At 44.6% G+C, this 14,431-nt stretch overlaps 1 protein-coding gene across 9 annotated transcripts in view; it reads left to right on the forward strand.

The window, feature by feature from the left end:
* The window catches only part of LOC112256467 (lysine-specific histone demethylase 1A), a 28,463-nt gene that overhangs the window by 5,799 nt on the left and 8,233 nt on the right, over window positions 1-14,431 (forward strand). For 7 of the 9 annotated variants that reach the window (XM_024429747.2, XM_024429742.2, XM_024429745.2 and 4 more), the window contains exons 7-16: window positions 944-1,050; window positions 1,329-1,410; window positions 2,538-2,632; window positions 3,749-3,766; window positions 4,154-4,296; window positions 4,462-4,552; window positions 4,702-4,836; window positions 7,406-7,479; window positions 7,730-7,841; window positions 12,736-12,868. In XM_024429747.2, the coding sequence (XP_024285515.1) occupies window positions 944-1,050; window positions 1,329-1,410; window positions 2,538-2,632; window positions 3,749-3,766; window positions 4,154-4,296; window positions 4,462-4,552; window positions 4,702-4,836; window positions 7,406-7,479; window positions 7,730-7,841; window positions 12,736-12,868 (990 nt within the window). The remainder of the gene's footprint in view (window positions 1-943; window positions 1,051-1,328; window positions 1,411-2,537; window positions 2,633-3,748; window positions 3,767-4,153; window positions 4,297-4,461; window positions 4,553-4,701; window positions 4,837-7,405; window positions 7,480-7,729; window positions 7,842-12,735; window positions 12,869-14,431) is intronic. The other 2 variants (XM_024429748.2, XM_024429750.2) reach the window with 1 other exon arrangement.

The following is a 14,431-nucleotide window of genomic DNA, read 5'->3' on the forward strand; positions in this document are numbered from 1 at the left end:
GTCTGGTGAGGACCTGCCATACAACAGGCCTACAAGCCCTCAGTCCAGCCTATTGCGGACAGTCTGAGCACTGATGGAGGGATTGTGCGTTTCTGGTGTAACTCGGGCAGTTGTTGCCATCCTGTACCTGTCCCGCAGATGTGATGTTCGGTTGTATTGATCCTGTGCAGGTGTTGTTACACGTGGTCTGCCACTGCGAGGACGATCAACTGTCCGTCCTGTCTCCCTGTAGCGCTGTCTTAGGCGTCTCACAGTACGGACATTGCAATTTATTGCCCTGGCCACATCTGTAGTCCTCATGCCTCCTTGCAGCATGCCTAAGGCACTTTCACGCAGATGAGCAGCGACCCTGGGCATCTTTCTTTTAGTGTTTTTCAGAGTCAGTAAAAAGTCCTCTTTAGGGTTCTAAGTTTTCATAAGTGTCGCTGGATCGAGTCCCCGTGCTAACAAGGTAAAAATCTGTCGTTCTGCCCCTGAACAAGGCAGTTAACCCACAGTTCCCCGTTAAGCCATCATTGTAAATAAGAACAAATTCTTAACTGACTTGCCTAGTTAAAGGTTCAATAACCTACATTCTTTATATCATTTTTTTATCTTGCATTTTACCAGAGAAAAGTAGGCTAAACCGAGAATTTCCAGAGGAAAAGTACCTTCACATCAGTCGGAGCACTGTCTCCCTGATTGAATGCTCCTTCGTGAATTCTCATCTGAGTGGAGAAGTGCAACTGAAGAAAAAAAGCATCTAATCAACAGTGGCATTATTTTCAATTATAAAATGGGTTGTTTGGATCCTGGATGCTGATTGGTTAATAGCAAGGAGTTCTAATAATTTGGGGGTTCAACTCTAAACCTCATGTGACTCAACATAATTTGTTTTTATCGATGTGTCAAAATAGCTGGTTATGTGATTGTTAATCACTCTAGTTCCCCTGTGCCAATGTAGCAAAGAAGACCGGCAAGGTGATCATCATCGGAGGGGGTGTGTCTGGGCTGGCGGCCGCGCGGCAGTTGCAGAGTTTCGGCATGGATGTGACAGTACTGGAGGCCAGGGTGGGTCAATAGCGCATCACACATCGATACAAGCCCAAGTTCATTGGGGCACGCTGTAGCAAAACACTTCACTTGCAATTGAAAACCAACATTTTTCTTATTGGACAAGGTGAGAAATGACATCGGTGTTCTTCCATTTTGTGCCAATTGAACACGACCTATGTCTAACCTTCAGCTAATACAGTGATACTGACCAGTAATGCAACATTTCGGCCTGGTGGAACAGCTAATGGTTAGGGTTTTCCTCTTTTGTGGTCATTTTGTTATTGTTTCCTCAGGACCGTGTTGGGGGGAGAGTGGCCACGTTCCGGAAGGGCAACTATGTAGCTGATCTGGGGGCCATGGTGGTGACAGGACTGGGTAAAGCATTCATTCTTAGACCCACACAATTACACACACGTACAGCCAGTGCCGGTGGTAATGAACATTACACGGAAGTGAAAATAAATTCCTGTGCCATCTTGTCAACCCCCCCCCCCGCAACAGTTCTATAACCCTGATAACTTACCTATCCTGTCCCAATAAAAATCACTTCCATCCCGTGCTCATTTTAACATGCCCAAATCAAAAGTAACTTCCTCCGTTAGCTGCTCGTCTGTCTCTCCCCCGCGCCTTCCCTACGCTCCATGTGCTGTCTGTGTGTGTGTGTCCATAGCAACGGCTCCACTTGGACGAGAGAGAGCAATTTTCCATTGCCTGCTCAGCTGAAGGGCCTATTTTATTTATATATTGTGATTGAAAACAGAAGAACATGTGTTCCTGTTGGGGGGGTAAAATCATGTCCTTCTAAAACTGCTTATAACACACAACTCAGTTTAAAAGGATTCCTGTACTGCCCGTTCCTGCGGGCTGTTAATCCTCTCCCGAACTTGGCTCTAGAATTTCACTCCAGTTCCTGTAGGAATCTCGCTGGACCCACAAGACCCATGGGAGTCCTGTTCCTATGTCAACTATGTACATGATTTGAAAGCCACTTTGAACAGTAATTTCAAATGGGCCTGCTATGACAGCTTCTCACCAGCAGAGGGTGGTGTTGACCATGTAAATGTAGTCTGGGCCCATATGAGCCAAGTGTCTGAGTAGGAGTGCTACTCAGGCCAAACTGATCCTATATCAGCACTCCTGCTAAGACGCCCTGATCAATGTAGTCTGAAGAAATAGGACTGGACAGGCAAGTTACGATTTATCACTTTTCTTCTTTGTTTTATGGAAGACTGTAAAAACGACAATTGTATATGAAACCGTGAGATTCCACACATGTGTTTCATATGATACCAAGTTTGGTCATATTCATATTTTCATCACATTCAATATATGCAAGAAAAAAATCTACACTATCTATCCAGCCAGGCTGTTAAACTATGACATTAGTTGTAGTTCTAACGTTGCTACCTAATATAGCTTATGTGATATTGTGGGCATAGAACTAGTCTATAGATTCTATGGCTGTATGCCTATATCCTGATGTTCTATCTGGTGTGTTCTAGGAGGGAATCCCATGGCGGTGGTCAGCAAGCAGGTTAACATGGAGCTAGCCAAGATCAAACAGAAGTGTCCTCTGTACGAAGCCAACGGTCAAGCTGTGAGTGTTGCATCGCTAGCTATTTGGGCCATTCACTTAGTTTGAGTTATGAGGCTTAGGCCACACACTCCATGTAATGCCAATGCACTGCAGTAGAGTGAAATGCTTGTAGAGCATTATAACAAAATGAATTGTCGTATTACTTTGGTGTCTCGTGCAAGCACGCTCGACTTTGAAGTGTCTGCTAACCACAAATGTAACCTGCAACCATTGTACTGTATGTAGACATTTATTTCGTTTCCCCCAATGTTAACTCTGCGTTTTGTTATTTACCTCTTGTGCTGAAGATGTTTAGATTTCATCCAGCACACCACTATGTGCTGTGTTAGCGGGGCCCTTACTTTGTCCGCAGGGCTGCTTGTTTCCGCGGAACGCGAGCAAAGTGCAGGGTGGATTCAGTTAACCACTTAGCAGGGTGGATTCAGTTAGCCGCTTAGCCTAGCGTGTCATCAACAGCAGCTCTGCCCTCTCTTTGTTGAGGCCAGACTCTCCCAATGTAATACCGTTAGACTGGAAATAACCAGCAGTGTTCTCTTCAAACTATTATTTTCTCCCTCTGTCATGCAGCGGTAGGATGTTTGGGGTTATTTTCAGGCCAGGGTCCTGTTCATTAGGGCCAAACATCGAAAAATGTTTTTCAACGCAAAAATGGAAATGATCTCTTCTTATTGGACAAGTTGATGTAGTCCCTACCGGTCTCAGTCCATTTTGTTTGGTGCCTAATGAAAATGACCCTGTTCAGATGTGGTAGTCAGGGATAGGGCAGCTGGTCACTCTCCACACAGCGCAACTGATTTCCTTTTCTGCAGGGGAAGCTAATTAAGTGTCCTTTTTCAAAGTGTGGTTACATCTGTTTTAACATTTTAAAGGAAAGAGTCACACATTTTGTATCATATGACACAACATACCTGGCTGTATTTCTGCCTGCTAGTGCAGCGAAAAGCTCAAACATATGAAATGACCCCGGGAATCGAGAGAACAACATTGCTCATAGATTCACAAATACACCCATTTAAAAAAAGAAAAAATGTTATATTGTAAGTTTGTTCATTTAAATTGTTAATTCTCTCCCCTCTCGACCCCCTCCCGTGTTTATCATCTGGTGGACTGCTAAAGGGTGAACGATGCACAAGCGTATGTATTGCTTTACTACATGATAACATTGTTCACCTATTGTTAATAATTAATGTTCAATCCGATGTCGGTACACATTGAAGTAGACTGTAATAGAACTGGTTCTGTCCTTGAGTGTCCTGAAAGGCACCTGTCTGTGTTAATTAACTGTCTGTCGAAGCCTTGTAGTCAGCAATAACTTTTTTCCCCCACTTTTTTTTCCCCCCCAAGAGGTATATTTCTCTTGATCGCGTCTCCAATGGTCGAGGAAGCGATTCCTTTCTGAATTGGATCGCTCTTCCTTTATGACTGCATGTTCATGAATAACATGAAATGCTATAATCACATTGTTCATTATTAATATTTCAATTCTATAATCCTAATGTTCATTGTTGACCTAATCATCAGGTGCCCAAGGAGAAGGACGAGATGGTGGAGCAGGAGTTCAACCGTCTGCTGGAGGCCACCTCCTACCTCAGCCACCAGCTGGACTTCAACTTCCTCAACAACAAGCCTGTGTCCTTGGGACAGGCCCTGGAGGTGGTCATTCAGTAAGTGTTTGGCCCTTTGTCCAGGCATATGCAGGGCTTGGAAACTTGCACAAATTTTGTGGCGATGGTTGTATTTCGTTTTTAATTAAAAATATATATATATATTCCTCTCTCAATGGCACATATCAATTCTTAGGTGTTCTTTTGACTGGTAACTTCCAATAGGTTGCAGGAGAAACATGTGAAAGATGAGCAGATAGAGCATTGGAAGAAGATAGTCAAGACCCAAGAGGATCTCAAGGAGCTGTTGAACAAGGTTGACCATGAGTACCACTGTATCTGAGGTCAAAAATAACAACAAAAGTCGCTTTAATGTAGATCCCTGTAGATGTACTCTTTTCCTTCCTCTAATCTGTTTTCTCCTCTTGTCTATCTACCTTTCTCTCTTCCCCCTCATTCTCTCAGATGGTGGGTACCAAGGAGAGGGTCAAGGAGCTTCATCAGCAGCACAAGGAGGCCAGTGAGGTCAAGCCCCCCAGAGACATCACTGCAGAGTTCCTGGTCAAGAGCAAGCACCGCGACCTCGCTGCACTCTGCAAGGTGAGGCTACTCGTGCTCTGTCACACCACCCTACTGTAGAGGCAGAGGATAGGTTTCTTCCATTTTTTCCCCAGACCTCAAGTGGACTCCTGATGTGGTTTAAGCATGGTTGTGGCCTTAGAGCATCTTAAAACAGATTTGATAGGGCCCTACTTGTTCCATACGAATAGCTTCAAGCTGCAAGCAGTTAATGGCACATTACTTTCCCGTTTGCTTATTTGTTTTTCCAAAACAAACTTCATTCTTGTACCGTGTGGTACTTCCTCCAGGCTCACACACAACGTGGTTAAGCCATACATATAACAGCTGGAGTCATTAGCTGGAGCATCACCTATTTCTAGCCTCCAGACACAATTGGATTCAATTAAAGGTGTTCTCAATGTATGTGTTTTCAATTCAACCATTTTTTGGCAATTATCAGAGCGTTTTCCAGGGCCTAAAACGAACACCTGCCAAATGTGGGTAAGATGTTTATTTCAGCTTCCTGGGTGGTTCAGTGGTTTAGGGCACTGCAGCGCTAGCTGTGCCACCAGAGACTCTGGGTTCGCGCCCAGGCTTGGCCTAGCTTCGTCCGGGTTAGGGAGGGTTTGGCCGGTAGGGATATCCTTGTCTCTTCGCGCACCAGTGACTCCTGTGGCAGGCCGGGCGCAGTGCACACTGACCAGGTCTGTTTCCTCCGACACATTGGTGCTGCTGGCCTCCGGGTTGGATGCGCACTGTGTTAAGAAGCAGTGCGGCTTGGTTGGGTTGTGTTTCGGAGGACGCATGCCTTCGTCTCTCCCGAGCCCGTACGGGAGTTGTAGTGATGAGACAAGATAGTAATTACTAACAATTGGATACCACGAAATTGGGGAGAAAAGGGGGTACAAAAATTGGCAGGTTGTCAGGGCTCCACGGTGTGTGCAATTCACTCACATTTGTGAATAGAAATGGTCAAGTAGGATCTGTGTACCGCTGCTGATGGCATTTCAATCAACTAATGAAAGAAATGTTACTCAGATTTCTAAAATAATTGTGGTCGTTATTATATAGCAAGTATCTCCTCCATTCAAGTCTTAACTTCATTTGAGTAAACTTATTAGGGGAAATACAGGGCTTAATGATTATAGCTGACTTTCTGCCACAGTATGAGCTTAGCGCAAACCCTGTTAATATAGTAAATGGGTGGATTGGATTTGGGTCATTTAAAGGGATACTTCGGGATTTTGGCAATGAGACCCTTTGTCTATTTCCCCAAAGTCAGATGGATGTGTTTTAAAATTATTATAATTTTTATCTCTGCTTGCAGTTTGAAGGAAGTTGCTAACTATTGCAATTGCTAACTAGCGGTCCACTAGCATGCTAGTAGATACCCATAGACCTGATAACCGTAGTTAGCATCGGCTCCCAAACTACCTCTAACTTCTTTCCTACTGGACACGGAGACATAAAAATGGTATTCACGAGTTCATCTGACTCTGGGGGAGTAGATTGCCAACATCCCGAAGTGTCCCTTTAAGCCAAGGAGACAGAAGTGTACTTGAGACCATAGGGGCACATCCTAACTTTCACTTAAATCTCATTTTCACCAAGTTTCCCATTGACGTCAATGCACGACTAAGTGAAAATTCGACATAAGTAGAGCTAAGGATGTGCCTCAGACAAAAAAATGGTAAACACAACGGTTTCTGCAGCATGTGTTTGAGTGGTCTAATGCTTTGCCTGTGTGTATATCATTAAAGGCAGTACAGCATCACTTTCAGTGCAGATAAAGCTCCACCTCAAGTGTATTTTTGGGAAGCAAGTTTAAACACAGCTGCTGTCTGAACTCGAGTCGTCTTTTGGTCGACTGCCTCCTGAAAAGGCACTTCTAAGGCTTGACTCAGCCTGGTCTGTCTGGCTGGAAATGGTGTACACACACACACACACACACACACAGAGAGTGTGGCTAGAACAGGGTCGGGGAGGCCTTGGGAAGGTGGGTGTCAATGGCTGCAGGGGTAGGTGATGAAACCTGGACAGGGTGACTCAGTCCATTAAACTGAGTGGGCTGATGTCCTTCTTACTTTACTTTAAACCTTCTTGTGTGCACATATAGATGTACTCCAGTGTTTCCCGTTCTATTGCTCAGGTTGGCCCCCATGTCTGAAACCAGTCGACTTCAAATGGTTTCCTGAATGGTCCATTGGCGGCCTTTGTGTCTTGCCAAGAAAAATAAATGCGCTCTCTCCTCGATTTGTACCTTTACCACTTTTTTCCTCAATTGGTAGTTAGTCTTGTCCCAATTGCTGCAACTCCCGTACTGACTCGGGAGAGGCGAAGGTCGAGAGCCATGCGTCCTCCAAAACACAACCCTGCCAAGCCGCACTGCTTCTTGACACACTACTCGCTTAACACGGAAGCCAGCCGCACCAATGTGTTGGAGGAAACCCTGTACAACTGCTGACCAAAGTCGGCTTGCAGGGGCCCGGCCCGCCTACAAGGAGTCGCTAGAGCGCGATGAGACGACGACATCCCGGCCTTAGACCGCTGTGCCACTTGGGAGGCCCCATGTCTGTGTTAAACTCCTTTCTCTTCCCCTCTCCTGTAGGAGTATGATGAGCTGGTGGAGTCGCAGGTCAAACTGGAGGAGAAGCTTCAGGAACTGGAGGCCAACCCACCCAGGTAACACTTGAACACCTTCGCTCCACTGTAAAGGGCTGCTGTTGTGCTATTCTTTAAGCATGTGGGTGTGCTCTAGCCTGGGTGCCAGTCTGTCTCGGCTCTTTCTTATGGAATTGTCATGGTAATGTTTAGCTTGTCAATGACAATGGAGTAGGCAAAAGTACAAACAGATCTGGGACCAGGCTAGATGTGCTCGCATCCGTCTGTTCTTTTTTTTTTTTTTTTACACCCTCTGCCGATCTCTCCACAGTGACGTGTACTTATCGTCCCGGGACAGGCAGATCCTTGACTGGCACTTTGCCAACTTGGAATTTGCCAATGCCACTCCCCTCTCTACTCTCTCACTCAAGCACTGGGACCAGGTACACTCACTCACTCATTACTCACTTAGGTCCAGTATGTAGCTTTGTAGTTGATCTGACCAAATTCACATAGAAGGTGAGTTCTATATCTATCATCCTCAATGAAAGCCATTCTGATATGTGGTGGATCCATTCTGTGTAATACTTCTATGTTTCTCATCCTTAAGTTTCGCCTTTGCGTCTTGCTTTCGGTTTTGTACACCAGCTTCAAATAGCTGAAAAATATTATTTTTGGTTATTGATAGTACTTAGACCCATTTGACTTTTTACACATTTTATGTTACAGCCTTGTTCTAAAATGGATTAAATTGTGTGTTTTTTTTTTTCCTTTGTCAATCTACACAGAACACCCAATAATGACAAAGCAAAATCAGTTTGTAGAAATTATAGCAAATAAATAAAAAACTGATATCTCATTTGCATAAGTATTCAGACTATTTACTCAGTACTTTGTTGAAGAACGTTTGGCAGTGATTACAGCCTTGAGTCTTCTTGGGTATGACGCTACATTCTTGGCACACCTGTATCAAGGAGTCCGTGGTCCTGAGCATTCTGGAGCAGGTTTTCATCAACGACCGCTCTGTAATTTGCTCTGTTCATCTTTCCCTCGATCCTGACTAGTCTCCCAGTCCCTGCCGCTGAAAAACATCCCCACAGCATGCTGCTGCCACGCTTCACCGTAGGGATGGTGCCAGGTTTCCTCCAGACAGGAAGCTTGGCATTCAGGCCGAAGAGTTCAGTCTTTGTTTCATCAGACCAGGGAATATTGTTTCTCATGGTCTGAGAGTCCTTTACGTGCCTTTTGGCAAACCCCAAGTGGCCTGTCATATGCCTTTTACTGAGGATTGGCTTCCGTCTGGTCACTCTACCATAAAGGCCTTATTGGTGGAGTGCTGCTGAGATGGTTGTCCTTCTGGATGGTTCTCCGATCTCCACAGAGGAACTCTGGAGCTCTGTCAGAGTGACCATCGGGTTCTTGGTCACCTCCCTGACCAAGGCCCTTCTCCCCCGATTGCTCAGTTTGGCTGGGCGGCCAGCTCTCGAAAAAGTCGTTTGGTGGTTCCAAACTTCTTCCATTTAAGAATGATGGAGGCCACTGTGTTCTTGGGGACCTTCAATGGTGCAGAAATGTTTTGGTACCCTTCCCCAGATCTGCGCCTAGGTACAATCCTGTCTTGGAGCTCTACGGACAATTCCTTCAACCTCATGGCTTGGTTTTTGCTTAAACGTGCACTTTCAACTGTGGAACCGTATATAGACTGTATCACAACAGTTTTTGATTGGGATTCCCATAGGGCACAATTTGACCCAGTGTCGTCCGGGTTTGGCCGGTTTAGGCCATTCTTATTGTAAATAAGAATTTGTTCTTAACTGACTTGCTAAGAATCATATTTAACTAGGCAACCAGGTAATGGTAGATTGATTTGTATATATTGCTGTAATGGTCATGGAATTTTGGATAATGGTTGTTTTGTCAGCCAAATGACCACGGTTACCCTAAGAACCATTTGAATAGCAAATGTTGTTTTTTTTTTTTCTTCTCCGCTCCTGACTGCATGTGCAGAAACGTGATGATCTATGTTTACTGTTGTAGCCAAGCTGACAGCTAGCAGAGGGAATAGCTATATCAAGTCAATGATCCCTGTTTTTGGGAAGCGATTTGGGTGCATGCAATTCATGATACTTGTTTGCCACAATAAATTGCTGAAACGAGGGGAAATAAAGTTTCATCACGTTGTGAGGAGTCCATGTTACCGCTGAAACTGACTCGTGCACTTGACTGAAGCCATCCAGGCATTCAAAAAGACATCTGTTTGTTCTACAACACACAATTCTTCAACTGTCTAGTTTTGTCTCTCCTTATATCGGTTGTTAGATGATAGCCAAGGCTTACTTTTATTTTACTGTTTATCAAATCAAAATTGATTTATCACATGGGCTGAATACAACCGGATTTAACCTTACTATGAAATGCTTACGTAGAAGCTCTTAAACAACAGCAGAATTGAAGAAATAGAGTTCATAAAATATATTTACTAAATCAACTAAAGGAAGACACTTAAATGTTGTCAGTAACACAATATAATAACAATAACGAGGCTATATACAGGGGGTACTGAGTCAATGTGCAGGGGTAGAGGTTAGTCGAGGTAATTTGTACATGTAGGTAGGGGTAAAGTGACTATGCATTAAAAATAATATCTTTTACAATTATTTATTACAAAAACCGGAAGCTTGGCCCCAGTGATGTACTGGGCTGTACACACTACCCTCTGTAGCGCCTTACGGTCGGATGCTGAGCAGTTGTCATACCAGGTGGTGATGAAACCGGTCAGCCCTACCACTATTTTGTCATCAGCAAACTTAATGATGGTGTTGGAGTCGTGCTTGGCCATGCAGTCGTGGGTGAACAGGGAGTACAGGAAGGGACTAGGCACGCACCCTTGAAGGGCCCCAGTCTTGAGGATCAGCATGGCAGATGTGTTGTTGCCTACCTTTACCACCTGTAGGTGGTCCGTCAGGAAGTCCAGGATCCAGTTGCAGAGGGAGGTGTTTAGTGGCAGGGTCCTTAGTTTAGTGATGTGCTTTGTGGGCACTATGGTGTTGAACACTGAGCTGTAGTCAATGTATAGCATTCTCACATAGGTGTTCCTTCTGTCCAGCTGGAAAAGGGCAGTGTGGAGTGTGGTTGTGTCATTGGTGGATCTGTTGGGGCAGTATGCAAATTTGAGTCGATCTAGGTTTTCCGGGATGATGGTGTTGATGTGAGCTGTGACCAGCCTTTTCAAAGCACTTCCTGGCAATAGACGTGAGTGCAATGGGCAGTAGTCATTTAGGCAGGTTACCTTCGCTTGGGACTATGGTAGTCTGCTTGAAACATGTTATTACGGACTCTGTCAGGGAGAGGTTAAAAATGTAATTGACGACATTTGCCAGTTGGTCTGCGCATGCTCTGAGTACACGTCCTGGTAATCTGTCTTGCCCCGCGGCCTTGTTAATGTTGGTTGGGTTTCCCTTTGTAGTCTGTAATAGTTTGCAAGCCCTGCCACATCCGATGAGCGTCGCAGCCGGTGTAGTAGGATTAGAACCTAGTCCTTTATTGATACTTTGACTGTTCGTCTGAGGGCATAGCGGGATTTCTTATTAGTGTCCTGCTCCTTGAATGTGGAGCTTTAGCCTTTAGCTTGGTGCGGATGTTGCCTGTAATCCATGGCTTCTGGTTGGGATATGACGTATGGTCATTGTGGGGACGACGTTGTCGATACACTAGTCGGTGACTGAGGTGGTATACTCCTCAATGCCATTGGATGAATCCCGGGACATATTCCAGTCTGTGCGAGCAAGACAGTCCTGTAGTGTACATTCCATGTCATCTGACCACTTCTGTAATGTGCGAGTCACTGGTACTTCCTGCTTTCATAAGCAGGAATCCGGAGGATGGAATCATGGTCAGATTTTCCAAATGGAAGCTGGGGGAGAGCTTTGTATCCATCTCTGTGTGGACTAAAGGTGGTCTAGAGTTTATTTTCCTCTGGTTGCACATGTGACATGCTGGTCGAAAATGAGGTACAACGGATATAAATTGCATTAAAGTCCCCGGCCACTAGGAGTGCCGCCTCTGGATTAGTATTTTCTTGTTTGCTTATGGCCTTATACAGCTTGTTGAGTGTAGTCTTAGTGTCAGCATCGGTTTGTGGTGGTAAATAGACAGCAATGAAAAATATAGTTGACTCTCTGGGTTAATAGTGTATAGCTCGAGACTTCTTTAATATTAGACATCGCGTACCAGCTGTTATTGACAAATATACACACATCCCTCGTCTTACCAGACATAGCTGCTCTGTCCTGCCGATGCATGGAAAACCCAGCCAGCTTTATAATATCCGTGTCGTCGTTCAGCCACGACTCTGAAACATAAGATATTACATAATGTCCTGTTTGGTAAGACTGTCTCGATTGTAGATTATCCAGTGATAACCATCTATTCTGTTGGCCAACGTGCAAAGGCGGATTAATTCTCACAAGGCACTCCGGCCTCCGCCACACCTCTATTTCAGTCTTTTCTTCATGCAAAGGATGGGGATTTAGGCCTGGTCTCGGAAGCAGTATGTCTTTTACGCCAGACTCATTAAATTAAAAAAATCTTTGTCCAGTTCGAGGTGAGTAATCGCTGTTCTGATGTCTAGAAGCTCTTTTCGGTCACGTGAGACAGTAGCAGCAACATTGTGTACAAAATAAGTTAAACAAACCAATAGCACAGCTGGTTAGGAGCCCGTAAAACGGCAGCCATCCCCTCCTGCACCTTTTGTTTTGAGTAAAGTTTGTCGCCTTAATGGATTTATCTATTTTATTTTCATGAGCTTCATCCATAATCGTCGGTTACACGATTTATACAATTACCGTTCTAGCCCTATATATTGCGCCTTCATGATTTCTTCCTGCAGTACATGGACTTTCCCTTCTCTAAACCAATCCATCTTGTCCTGGCAATTCTCTCTCCTAGTATGCACATCCATACTAGATCCGATTTCAAACACTTACTATACACGGCTATTAGACACCAGATCTTGTTGAATTCATTCCTTTCAAACCACCAGGCTATAGTCCCCCGTAAACGGCAAGTACCTTTCTAAGCTCCTGTTAAACCAATCAATCAAATGTCTTTTTATGAACCCCCTTTTTTTCATCAGCAGTTGTCACAAAGAAAGTGCTTTACAGATACCTAGCCTAAAATAATTTTAAAAATGCAGAGGCAGAAACCACAAATAATAATAATAATTGACTTTCTGAGTGTTTAAAATGTATCGATTTGTTGTGCTGTTTTCTCCTTGTCCCCTGTAAACCATATATAACCCACATTTTGTGTTCTCCCTCCCTTTTTTCTCCTGTCCAGGACGACGACTTTGAGTTCACAGGCAGCCACCTGACAGTGAGGAATGGCTACTCCTGTGTCCCCGTGGCTCTGGCCGAGGGCCTGGACATCAAACTGAACACGGCGGTGCGTCAGGTCCGATACACCGCCTCTGGTAAGTTTACAGGATATTTGTGGGTAGCTGCGCTTATGCTTGTTTGTCAATCTGTGTCTTTTTCTTTTGTGTTGTCAGTCTGTGTATTCCTTTGTTCATGTGTTACCTGTTAGTGTGTGTGCGGTGGGAAACCTGTGTGTGCAGGGCCAAATGAATGCAGGGACTTACCAGGGCTGAAGCCCCTGGGCCAAGGTCTGTGGGAGGCCCAAGAGGCAAACTATTATAACATTGAGGAAATACAGTGCATTCGGAAAGTATTCAGACCCCTTCACTTTTTACACATTTTGTTACGTAACAGCCTTATTCTAAAAATGTATTAAGTAGTTTCCCTGATCAATCTACACACAATACCCCATAAATGACAAGTCAAAGTTTTTTTTTTTTTTTTCTCAAGTGGTTAAAAAAGGTTTTAAAAACTGATTTACATTTAAGTAAATATTCAGACCCTTTACTCGGTACTATGTTGAAGCACCTTTTGGCAGCGATTACAGCTTCATGTCTTCTTGGGTATGACCCTACAAGCTCGGCACACCTGTATTTTGGGAGTTTCTCCCCATTCTCCGCCGATCCGCTCAGGCATTGTCATGTTGGATGGGGAGCGTCGCTGCACAGTCAAGGATATTCAGAGACTTGTCCCAAAGCCACTCCTGCATTGTATTAGCTGTGTGCTTAGGGTCGTTGTCCTGTTGGAAGGTGAACCTTCACCCCAGTCTGAGACCCTGAGCACTCTGGAGCAGGTTTTCATCAAGGATCTCACGGTACTTTACTCAATATTTCCTTCGATCCTGACAAGTTTCCCAGTCCCTGCTGCTGTTAAACATCGCCACAGCATGACGCTGCCACCACCATGCTTCACTGTAGGTATGGTTCCTGGTTTCGTCCAGACGTGACACTTGGCAGAGTTCATGCCAGAGTTCAATCTTGGTTTCATCAAACCAAGAATCTTGTTTCTAATGGTCTGAGTCCTTTAGGTGCCTTTTGGCAAACTCCAAGCGGGCTGTCATGTCTTACTGAGTGAGCTCTGTCAGGCCACTCTACCATAAAGGCCTGTTTGGTGGAGTGCTGCAGAGATGCTTGTCCTTCTGCAAGGTTCTCCCAACTCCACAGAGGAACTCTGGAGCTCTGTCAGAGTGACCATCGGGTTCTTGGTCACATCCCTCAGTTCCTGGCGGCCAGCTTTAGGAAGAGTCTTGGTGGTTCTAAACTTCTTTAATTTAAAAATGGAGGCCACAGTGTTCTTGGACCTTTTTTTTTTTTTTTTTTTTTTTAATGCGCTGAAACTTCTTTGTACCCTCCGTCAGATCTGTTTCTTGACACTCCTGTCTCCGAGCTCTACGGACAATTCCTTCGACCTCATTGCTTGATTATTTATTTTTTGCTCTGACATGTACTGTCAACTGTGGGACTTTTTTTTTTTTTTATATAGACAGGTGTGTGCCTGTCCAATCAATTGAATTTACCACAGGCGGACTTCAAGTTGTAGAAACATCTCAAACATGGTCAATGGGATCAGGATGCACCTGAGCTCAATTTTGAGTCTCATAACAAAGGGTCTGAATACTT

The sequence above is a fragment of the Oncorhynchus tshawytscha genome, linkage group LG08 (assembly GCF_018296145.1).
Source record: "Oncorhynchus tshawytscha isolate Ot180627B linkage group LG08, Otsh_v2.0, whole genome shotgun sequence".
NCBI classification, from domain to species: Eukaryota; Metazoa; Chordata; class Actinopteri; order Salmoniformes; family Salmonidae; genus Oncorhynchus; species Oncorhynchus tshawytscha.